This window comes from Ambystoma mexicanum, chromosome 11 (genome assembly GCF_040938575.1).
Source record: "Ambystoma mexicanum isolate Mex_15411 chromosome 11, UKY_AmexF1_1, whole genome shotgun sequence".
NCBI classification, from domain to species: Eukaryota; Metazoa; Chordata; class Amphibia; order Caudata; family Ambystomatidae; genus Ambystoma; species Ambystoma mexicanum.
The window spans coordinates 1,382,548,956-1,382,561,064 of record NC_090934.1 but is presented as its reverse complement, the minus strand read 5'-3'; the positions used below and the strand labels follow the sequence as shown (position 1 = coordinate 1,382,561,064).

Here is a 12,109-nt window from a genome sequence, read left to right as displayed (position 1 = left end):
GATGTTCTTGCCCCTGCCAATCGATTATGGATGAATGTTTCTAGGACTCTGCATCTTAATTGAGCAATCGTCCTTTACTATGCACTTAAAATGTTTCATAACTGGTGATTTTGCTGATGGAATCCTTCTATTAGACTCATGACCTATTATTCTATCCTCCAGTGACCTAGTGGTTTATCCTACATATTGAAGACTGCCATGAAATATAGACTACATGTTTATTGAAACAAGTAGCTTAATTGTTCAATCAGCACTGGTTTTCAGATGTGGCAATTATGCGTCTTTCAGTATTTTATAGAGTATTTAGGACAGGCAAATGTGCATGTTGCCTTCATTATCAACATGGTTTCAATTTGGTGTGGTTTCATGCATGATTTCATCAGGGCATCCACCAAATTACTAATTGGTTGGTGTGCAAATATGGGTAAAGTCTTAGAAAAAGGTTTAATTTCTATATAAATCAGATTGAAAGAAGTCTAGTAAGACAGCACGAGAGCTTGTGCTAGGTTAACTTTCACCAGTAGTTTTTAAAAGGCAAGGTGGGTTGTCCTGTTTGTTTTTGAGGGTAAATGTAACTCACTTGTGGAACATAACCCCTAGAGTTCTGCCCTAGTTAACTGGTGTTGGAACTTGCTGTTTGTAAGTGGAACTACAGTTCACCTAGTGATGGCACAGGGTTATTGGGGGGCTTGTGCCATCTGCTCTTTGCTGAACCCTCACATTTTTTACTTTTAGCTTCTTATTTTGACCCTAAACTGGAGCGTGAGGTCTGTGCGGTCTCCCATGTCCCAAACGTTTGTGTAATGTAAATGCAGTCGTTGCCGAGAGTTCTGAACTACCCTCTCTGCAAATGGGAACTTACTTGCGAAACCATGAAAGTTACACAACATAGGTTACCATTTTTGTTTTCAAGCCAGCTACTTTCTGGTAAAAAGCCTGGGAAATCTCCAGTCTCCATTCATCCATGTGTCCGTGCTGTAGCGAAAGCTATGGTTTGCCATATGCTCAAGTTTCTTTGAAATGAAACTTGGAGCATACACGTCTATAGTCATTTATGCAGTTTAAGTCTAGAACTAATGTGATAAAACCACATACAAAGTAGGCGAAAAAACATGGTTTTCCGCCCTCAATATGTTTTCGGGAAAGACCCCTGAATTTAGTACATTTCCTTGATTTTTCTAACGCAAATTTTTTAGTTTATTTAGGAGTTATAAAAGAGCAATAACATATTAATGCAGTATAGCACCGATAACATGGACGGGGTATTCGCTATTTCCAGTTCACTGCGGCACGATATCCAGGTCATGGTACGTCAGGCTTTGTCTCAATGGTGGACGATTCCAACCCACTGGAGAGGATAAAGGCTTTTTGAGGTTGGGATCAAGAGCCGGGGGAGCCTTGAACACATGTCGCTTCACCCATCCTATGCTTCAGGGAGAAGAGGCTCCAGGAATTTCTTTTGCCAAAAAAACAAGAGATGAGGCTATATTTGGCACTATAAGGGAATATACCGCATCCTACTGGAGACCTAGAAGCCAGGAATCCGGTGCAACTTGGCCCTGGACCCCTAGAAGACAACCACCAGGAATGTGGCCTGGTGACCTGCAGAGGCTACGGTTAGCCTTATGTCGATTGCCCTGTGCCCTGTACTTGCATGACCGAGAAATGGATTGTACACCTAACCCACCGAGAGCCAAAGGTTTATAAAAAATATGGTTATTTTCTATTTTATAATTGTACTCGTTTTTTTGCAAGCTCAAAAGGGTGCATTAAAGCACATAACCAAAAGAACCATTCTGAAATTAATTCTACCATTCCAAGCAACACTGACATCCCAAATATTTACAGGAAAATCTGCACTGAAGGCAGATTTGATGGAAATTGTGACATCTATAAGAATGCCATTGCGACGTTTATTAGTGCTGCAGTAAAGCCATAAACTGACATTGATATCTTGATTTGGACATGGATCCACCATTCCATTAAGTTCACTCGCGGAATACTCCAATAACAGCATGCGCTTCCTTAACACCATCACCTCAAAAGGAACAGCCATCTTGAAGCAGCTGTATACAAGAAACCCACATTCCTGCACAGGACAAGTTTGCATCCAAACCAAACAAAATGGTCTACCTACAGCCAGGCAGGTGTCAGCGTACATGTCACAACATGACGACGAGGGACTATCAATTTGCCATGTGCCATGCCACCTTCTTACAAAAGCGATACCCTGCCAGATACATTGACAGGAATTTGATTGTGCCTTGAAAATACCCAGAAACCATCCAGCACTAACGCAACTGAATACAGTTAAGGACCCACAACCAATGTTTTGGCAGGGATGAAAAGTTGAGAAATGTTAAAGAACTCCCTTAATTGCATGCAAGCAACTAAAACAATCTAGCATGGTACCTTCACTAGAGGTGTATGTCCACTAGATGAACAAGCCGGTCAGATAGCACACTGAGTAGAGCGCTCGCATTGACATCTGTGCAGAGCCTGCCGACGAAGGTTTGAATCCCAGCAGACCCAAACTCAGCCGTTCATCCTACCGAGGTCGGTAAACGAGCACCACACACCGTGGGTAATAATAAGCAGCGCTCAGATACCTGAGGGTTCGTAGCGGTATATAAATGCTAAATTATTATAATTATTATTAAATGAGACTTGGAACATACCCATGCAAAATTTCGGGAGGTGCAAACCCTGCCAACACATCTGCACGGAGTATGCTATAATAACCCACGCAGCCAAACAATACAGATTCAAGGGTTCTTACATTTAATCCAATTGCGTATACCACGTTCATTACAAGAACTTCCCGCAAGGAACGTGTGTAGGCTCGTCATTCCAGAAACTACATGGAAGGATGAACCTACATTTCCAACTGCAAAACTTGAACACCAGTTGGTCCACCACTTCACACAGGATTGACGCATATATACTGCAGATCTGTCGGTGATGCTATTGCAAGGTTCCTCTCAAAAACGATGCAAAGACAGTGGGAGTCTGAGAATGTGATGATTCTCAACCTAAAGAAACAGGGTTCTGAACCTAAATACAGGGCTTGACGCATGTCAAAGCAGAGGGAATAACCGATGACTTGAAACCGACTTCAGGTCTACTACTAATGTTGTTCTCCGCACAAAAGAGATCCGAGTTAAATGAAATAACACTGATTGGAGAAGGGAAACTATGGAGAAAGCAATATGGCTGCCAAATGGAAGCTCTGCTTCGTTTAGCACCGTGCTCCTCAGTCCTCTCCCCTCTGCCTTACTCCCGGGCGGGCCGCCTCCTAGGCAATTTTAAACACACGAGGATTTTTAAGTGTTAGGTTCTTGGCTGATGCAAGGGGTCATCCAGCTCGCACATCGGTCCTCCTGTGTTCTACGGGGCGCTCCGCCTGGAATCTTTAGCTGACGCTCCTGTTGAACAATCTCATCCCTTAAAATAACTGTTGGAGATGATGTCGGCGTGAAGATCACTCCTTAGACGATTACTGAGAGGCTGTGTAAAGCTGACAACTTCACTGATGTTATAAAAGATACCCAACGTATAGTAAGTAGCCTTGGTGCATAACCTTGAAAGGTAGATGTGCCCATCAATCCTGGAACCACACTGCTACACAAAAGGTTGCAACACAAAGGGTGGGGAACTTGAGCACTGCTCACCCGATGCTCTGTGATTTGTGTGCATCAGAAAAGGAAGACCGAACTACAACCGGGACAAGCGATCAATACCTAACTGATTTGTTAGGATGTACAATGTCAAGTAAATTTGAGGTGTCCACGTTTTTTGTATATCGAAGTCGGTGTGCAATACTCTTTGCAGCATGATGTGCCGTGTATTTTGTGCATACATTGTTTAATCTCTTTCCAGTCATTGGTGAACGTTGTATCGAGGCATTTATATCCTGTGACGGAATGCTGAATAGACTGAGATTTTATTTATTTGTATTTTTTTGTATTTCATGTAGGAATTGGAAGATCTCCGGAAGCAGGGCGAAATCATTCCCCAACTGATGTCAGAATGCGAATCTGTGACGGAGAAACTCCAGGTACCGTCCAGTAAACAATCGCACACACTATCATATTGGTGTGTACACACACTACAATTCTACCCTCTGCAGTCCTAAAAGCACATTACACCTTGTTATCAGCCAGTGTGCATTTAACAAAGCCTGATTTTTTTTTTTAAAAACATTTTTTGGGGGGTGGGGAATCTAGAGAAAAGTGTGTGAATTCTTTTCACAACAGTAGATTTAAGAGTATAGACTAAGATATTGCGATTCTCTCTGTATATTTTCTAGGGAGTTCTGAGCTTTGGGGACTGGTCATGTGCACAGATATCCTTGCCATGAGACAAAGCTAAAATTCCTTGAGTAGAAAGGACGCTTATGTCCAGATGGCCCTTTGACCCTAATGGAGAGAGTAATGTCGCATCAATTCTACCCTCGCATCTAAACCCTGAGGCTGTCTGGATCTATACATATGCTTTAGTGTTAGGATGGGGGGTTTGAAAAATGTAATGAGGGCCACGTCCAGTGTGCATTATGTGCTTGGTGATTAAAGCATTCCTCTCTTGCATCACAAACACCTTTGTCAAATATTAAGATCTGTGGGAATTCGTATGTCACCCTTGTACACAAAAAAACTGGCAGCTATTTGTGCCAATTGGTGGCTAGATTCGTACTCTGCTTGTGGTATTGCAGCGGGAGGCGTTGCTATTATTTTGAAAGTGTATGTGTGTGTGTGTTTACAAACAAAGGGGTGTCTGGGAATCTCTCTACCAGCACAAACACAGCCCAATAACCTGTTCTTGGGTGAATAACCCCTGGGAGAGACTCTACCAAGTCTTTAGCTCACTGTCCTTTTCACAGAGAAGAAATTTCCCCGCATATCAGCCTTTGTCCCGCCCACATGGGCAGTCCAGCGCCGAAATGCTAGGCAATTCTCCTCTGAACAAGAGTACCATCAGTAACTCCATAAACGTGTTTCAACCTTGTTGGGAATCATCAGTGAGGTGAAACTGTTGCCTCTCTAGGAACAGTGAGCAAGGGGTCCACGTCTGGATTGCCCTGTTAACTTAGGGTGAAACCCAAAGTTAATGTATGCAAACAAAGGGGGGTCTGGGAATCTCTCTACCAGCACGAACACAGCCAATGTGTGTGTGTTTAGTCCATTCTCCCCAAATTTCCCTTCCTTTCATATACGTTTGGGTGAATTCAAGGGCTAATTGTGCCTTTTCTATACACTGCGGACGTAGTATTTTTTTTGTTGTTTTTTTTTTTTTCTACACGCCACTCGTGCCGAGTCTTTCTCTGCTGCCCCTATCCTCACGGTCACGTGATTACCGAACAACACTTATGTGCCGTCCTCACAGACTGCGCAGCGGGCGCACCTGATGCGCGCTGAAGTAGTACCAAAGTTAAGCCCATCTTTGCCCTTCCAGGTTACGGATGGGCCTGGTGGGCGTCCCTTCTTGTCTTACACATGCAATTCGCTATTGAGATTGGCGCCTGCAAATATGTTCCCTACGGGATGGTCTGCGTCCACTCCAGCTACTTGTCTGGCGGTGGTGGCACCCACACTTGTCCTTAAGGCTAATCTGGTTAATGCCTGGTCAATGGCAGTGCACCCTAGCCCTATTCAGGACCTGCTCACTGGATGTACTATGTGTGACAGAGACATGGCTAATGGCCTCTTCGGCTCCCATGCTCCCTCAGTTTTTGGCAGACGGTTTCAAGATTCTGCATGCAGACAGAGCCGCAGCTCATCCTAGGGGTGGGGTGGCTATCATTTTCAAGTCCACATTTAAAACGAGTGTTATACCCTTGCTGCATGCATTGGAGTCGCTATTAGTTAAGGTGACTCTATCAGCATTGCCGGCAGTTCACCTTCTTTTGGTCCATCCTCCTCCGGGGACGTTCTCCCTTTTCTTATAGCCATTTCTGGAAATGACGGCTTCATTACAGTTAAAATATCCCAACCTCATTGTGTTGTAGGATTTTAATATTAGAGCCAACTTAACATTGGTCCCATCTCTTAAACAGTTTCTTGATGGCTTCTTGGGTCTTGGATTTAAACAACTTTTAACTGAATCCACCCATCAGTTGGGTGGCATCCTGTACCTCATATTCTCAGCTCCCCCAGATTTAGCGGTCTCTACTGTCATGACACTTATCTGGACTGACCATTTTTTGGTCACCTTTGCCTTGCGTCGCATGACTCGGTTACCTGCTCCTGTCTTTGTCTAGCGGTTATCACTTGCTGATTAAGATAACTAAACAGCAGTTTTTCACTCATAAAATAGAAGGTGCGTTAAATCAGTCCAAGGAACCTTTCTTGGTCGTGAAGTCCTTTTCTTCCACTTCACTGTTTCTCCCCATGGCCTTGCCATCCCAGTCTCACTGATGCTATAGCAGATTTTTTTCACTCCATCCTCAATATTCCGAAAATGATTAAGATCTTGCAGCTCGCGACACCGGTGATTGACATCAGCCCTCCAGTTATGGATAGCTCAGACAATTTTCCGGCGTTCACAGATGAGGCTGTTTTATCTGCTAGTTCATGTATTAAATCTGCAGCGACATCTGACCCGATCCCTCTGTTTTACAGGATCTCTTGTTTAGGATTATTCCTATAGTTACCCAGGCTGTGAACCATTCATGCAGCCATGGGCTTATTCCGGATGAGCTAAAGCAAGCCACTGTTATCCCCTTGCTTAAAAAGCCATCTGTGGGTGCCGCTATCTTGTCTAACTTTCGACCTATCTCCCTATTGCCAATCTTTATTAAGCTTCTCGAAGCTGTGACCTCACCTCTTCTTTCCTCCTTTCTGGAGCCTTCTGCTATTCTGGATCCTTTCCAGTCTGGATTTCGGCCGGGAAAGGGTACAGAGAGTGTCTTAGTCTCTGTTCTAGATGATATTGTTAGGCTGGCTGACAGTGGTGGAGTGGGTGCCCTGATTTTACTTGATCTGTCAGCGGCTTTCAATGCAGTCGATCATCCCCTCCTTCTCTCTAGGCTGGCAGCCTTAGGGATATTGGGCCCTGTGTTGGCCTGGTTCACCTCCTTCCTGGCTGGTAGAGGCCAGTCTGTTTCTCTTCCTCCTTTTCTATCCTCTGCTTATTCTTTGCTTTGCGGGATTCATCAGGGCTCCGCTTTGTCCCCAATGTTATTTAACATCTACATCTGTTCACTGATTACCCCCTTCTGCTCCCACGGCTTTAGGTGCTATTCTTACACAGACGACCCACAAATCCCGGTCCGTTTAGATCTTGACCGGGATGGAGTGTCGTCTCGCCTGTATGAGTGTCTTCTGGCTGTGGGGGATTGGATGGGTACCAGCGGGCTCAAGTTGAAGGGGGACAAGACAGAGGTCTTGGTGTCAGGATCGTCTGCCACCCCCAAATCATGGTGGTCTTCCTTCTGGCCTGCTTCCTTGGGCGCTTTTCCTATTCCGGTAACAGTGGTGAAAAACCTAGGGGTATATTTGTCCTCATTGCGGTCTATGGCGGCACAGGTTAGTGCAGTGTGTCAGTTTGGTCATTTTCTGTTGCAAGTTCTTCGTAGAGTCCTGCCTTTTCTTCCTGCCCGTCTATGCCCGCCAGTGGTGGCTGCATTGGTTTCGAGTAGGATAGATTATTGCAATGCTCTTTTTTTTTTTTTGGCTCAGCCGGCTGGTTTTATTTGTCGCCTGCAACTTCAAAATCTAGCGGCTTGAGTTGCTACCGGAACTCCCTATGGCATGCATATCAGCCCGGTATTGCGTCAGCTGCACTGGCTCCCAGTGCAACAGCGGATTACGTATAAATATCTGTTCATCCACCGTGTAGTCTATCAGGTGGGGCCGGAGTTTCTCCAGGATAAGTTCCGGCCTTATGTCCCTAACCGTCCCCTTCGTTCTAGTAGTGAGCGATTGTGTTGGTTCCTAAGTTTCGTCTCCAGAGTGTAGGTGGCAGAGCCTTTTCTGTAGTTGCGGGTAGGTTGTGTAATAACCTCCCGCTCAAGCTTAAGTTCACTGCCGTCTACTTAAGACTTTGCTGATATCATCTTCCTGTACCTCTGTGGTTCTGCTATATACTACCCCGCACCATGATGCCTTTGGGCGAACATGCGCATAATAAGTATTTATAACCTAACATAATGTATTCCCATACAGTGTCATGTTGGCAAATCAACCGTCTGTGGTCAAATTCCTGCTACTAGGATTGTGGGGTGTGGGCGAAGCAACGACCCTCATATTGTCCCGCTAGAGAAATTGCCTTTTCCTGAAATGTGAAGGTGTACATCTTTCTGATGTATCAAAGTGTACCAACTGGATCACAACTCTGTAAAGATAGCGGCCTGTCAAAGCCGAGCCTAACTGCTAATAGCACGAATGCCAGATCGGTCAAGGAAGCAACATGACCTTGATGGAAAAGTATTCATGGTGTGACAGTGGTATGACTCTAGGGCCCTCATTAGGACTCCGGTGGAAAACCATGGTGCTGTTAGCACCATGATCGATGCCGGAGTCCGCCATGGCGGAATGGGGAATTACCACCCCATTCCAAGGTTGGCGGGGGCGGTAATTCCCCATGCCACCCTGGCCCTTCCCCATTCCCATTTTTGGCCCATAGGGCTCAATGGGAATGGGGAAGGCGGTAAGTACAGTACCGCAAATTGCAGTACCGTACGTACCTCGAGAGTCCCTTTGCAGGCCCCTACTTTAACGGCTGGTCTAGAGCAGCCGTTAAGGTCGGGTCCCGCAAAGGGACCTCGTAGTAAGGCGTTAAGGGTTTAACGGCGCCGTTAACCCCTTAACGCCAGGGTCCTAATGAGGGCCTAGGTCTGCTGAACAGTAAGGAAGTCAAGTGTCAAATTAAAAACCTGCCCCGAGAGGTCTTGTGCATTTCAGTGTATCCAGGGCAGGAGGAAGAGGGAGGGTGGCAATGTTACTAGAACCCACCTCAAGGCTTTGATACTGTAAGATATATGTTGCTTCTCACAAAAAACATCATTTCATTCTCTTCATTTAAAGTTTTGCTGCTCTCATTCGTAATGCATATTTTGCATCTGTCTGTCTTGGAAGTAGTGGCTTGTTCCCGCCTCTTGCTGACGTGGTCGATTCCATTAATCTGGTCGGTTATGGATGTTCATTCTGGTGCAGGTCCTGCCAGTATGTGGCTAAAGTTTAGGGGGGTCTGCATTCTTAAATGCCCTTAAATGTTTCTGAATTATTCAAGGCCTTCCATGTTAGTGTTGTATCTCCAATGATACAGCACGCATGCCTCTGTTCACTTAGTTGCTCACGCTTTCTTGTGTCGGTTTCCAGAGTGAAATGTTTTTAAGATTTGTGCATGCACTGTGGTGTGCAGCAAATGCCTTCAAACAGTCTATCCCAGTGGTCGAAGTGTACGAAAAGAAGTAGTGGAACTATGTTGCCTGCTGCCTGCCTCCGCTCCCCACAAACCCCATCACCACGCCCCCTCCCACTCGCAATCCAAACCAACAAACAAGCACACCTGCTGTTTAAGGGAACGTTCAGTGCAGTGCACTGAAGTCCAAGTTTCAACTTCTTCCTTCACTTTTATTTTAAAACTAAACCATTCTGGAGGGTTTTCTTTTGAAAATAAAAGTATAGGCGCAGTAACCCTTAGAGGAGCACTGCCCCGCCACCGTCTGCAATGATCCTGTTTAGTAATTCTATCCCGGGCCGGATGTCCCAGCAGGAGCCTTTTTCATGCATCGTGTTACTAGCGTCCGCTGTCTGCCCGGGAGCTTTGTTTACCACGCGGCAGTGATCACTTTTCAGCGCCAAGCATTGCGTTCTTTCTGCACTTCACAATCCTCGGCCAAACGGCTGCAAGCCCTGAAGCACCAGGGCAACCTGATGTTCATGAAGGAGCAATGCATCATGTGCAAGAAATACAAGTTCACGCTGCATGCCAATCCAAGTATTCATTTGCAACTTAAAAATGTGCATCTAGTCGTTTGTGTGCAGTCACTCTGAGTGTACCGTCAGTGCATATTGAGCGTACTTTTCCTGGTATATTGCAGAGGTCAAAGTGGGAGGGAACTAAAGGGAACAGCGTTCCCTTCTCTGCAAAATCAGTCATAGTTCCTTTTCCTTATGTCACCTGGAGTCATGGCTTTAATTGGGCCGGGGCTCACTTTGAGGCAGGGCCCTGCCGGGGCCCACTAATCTCCCCTGGCAGCACTGGCCACTACACGAAAAGGCTATTTTTCTATAGCCTGAAGCTCTCACTCGTGTGCGAGAGCCTCAGGCTTCAGAACAAAATGACTTTTCGGCCATAATGGTGGCGCCGCTCCTGCGAGGCATCCCTTTAAGCAAGAGATGCCCGTGGGCCTGCGCCACCAATATGGAGAAAACGTGAGTCTGCTGGAAGCAGAGGCCTTGTTTCCTAAATCCTGAAGCTCCCGTGCATTCGCGGGAGTTTCAGTATTCCCGAAAACGGCCCCCTCTTCCAGAGGCCTCATCCTTTCAGCCTTAATGGTGATGCTGCCCCTCCCCAGCTGGCGAGGGCCAGACGCACCATTAAGGCTGAATGGGCGAGACGCTACCCCCTGCTAGGCAAGCCAATAGAAAGTAAATAATCTCTACAAAAGGCTGCCTGGCAGGGATGCCAGTAGCCCATTGAGCCGGGGCTCGTTGTGGCGGGGGGGGGCATGGCCTAACGGGCCACAAGGTCCCCTGCCGTTAGGCCACGCCCGCTTGATGAGCCCCGGCTCCTTTTGTAGTGCCACTTAAGACACTGCCTGGAGTACCGTTCCAGAATGGTCGGATGGGCCACTTAAAAACATAAAATATCAACGGCTCCCCTGCTGGGGACCTGAACCTATGCTCTCTATTATCGATCCTGTGTCAAACATCGGGCTTTCGTGGCCAAGCTTGGTTATTTCAATGTCATGCTTGCAGATGAAGCCTATTCCCAGGCAGTCGCCCAGCAATCTGGGGATTGGTGTAGATGCGGGGGTGCTTGTGTCGGCACCAAGGTTTTTGCATGTGATGGGAGGGGCGCATCAGTGGCTATAGTCATGGGCTTATCTCTTCGGAGGTGCGACTAGAGGGCGAAGGGGAGGCCACATAAAGCTGCATGCTGGTGTCATTTAAATGTAAATTCTTTCACTGCCTTTGGTTCAGTCTTGGGAGAAACTTTGGTAAATCACAGCCTTTTGGGGTGCAGGGAAGGAAAGGAAGGACCCCGGTTTGAATTGAGGGGCGGGGGTGACTGTGAGTATGGGGGATTTGAGGGAGCCGAAAGGGGGCGGGGCAGAAAGGGGGCAGGGCAGATGAACATTGTTCCACTACGTTTATTTTTTGTACACTTCGAGCACTGGCATATTGTGTGTGCGTGCACATGTTTAGAGCATGCGAGAGCATTGCATAATCCCCAGACCCACTTCTTTACACTTTGCCCTACTCTGACCGGTGTTTTTTTTTTCTTTTTTTAAATGTCTTTTTTTTGGTTTTGTTGGGGGGGGTTTGGTCATGATATAGGATGGCGCAACGTCATTGGGGGGGGGATGGGGTTGACAAGATTTCACCCCCACCCGCCCCCAAGAAGCATCCAAACGGCAATAGTACTGTAGTGCCAACAGGAAGTGGCCAATCCAGGTTCTATGAAAATAACAGTCTTCAATCCAACAAGAAATACAAGGAACTAATAAAAATGAAAGCCAGAATTGACGACCATGGTCTCTGAAGCACTGTTAAAGTTCAAAGTGTTCTGTAAAAAGGTAAGGAGTTTGGTCTTAAGTAGTCCCTTTTATCACTTGGGCCCTCAGAGCCAGACTTTCTTGGGCGGCTTGACGACATCAAGTCAGGCTTGACGCATTCCAATGGGTCAAAATGGCGACATCGAATGCTCCCAATGGATCGAGACAGTGTTGAGAAGTTAATCTGTTTGACACAGTCCAGTGATGTGGTTGTGTAGCAGTGATTGGCTTGAAACAGCAAAAACAGCCAGTTGGCAGCTCAAAGCGGGTTACACCTAGATCATAGTTGAAGTGAGTGTTAAGGTTGGGTTTGTTGTGGGATAGAGTTGAGTTTTATGGTTACACTGTAAACAATTCGTGTGTACCTTAACTAGTTTTTTCCCCACT

At 46.3% G+C, this 12,109-nt stretch overlaps 1 protein-coding gene across 1 annotated transcript in view; it reads left to right on the top strand.

The window, feature by feature from the left end:
• The window catches only part of HOMER2 (homer scaffold protein 2), a 303,905-nt gene that overhangs the window by 265,202 nt on the left and 26,594 nt on the right, over positions 1 to 12,109 (top strand). Inside the window, exon 8 of the mRNA XM_069624981.1 lies at positions 3,977 to 4,057. Coding sequence (XP_069481082.1) covers positions 3,977 to 4,057 — 81 coding nt within the window. The remainder of the gene's footprint in view (positions 1 to 3,976; positions 4,058 to 12,109) is intronic.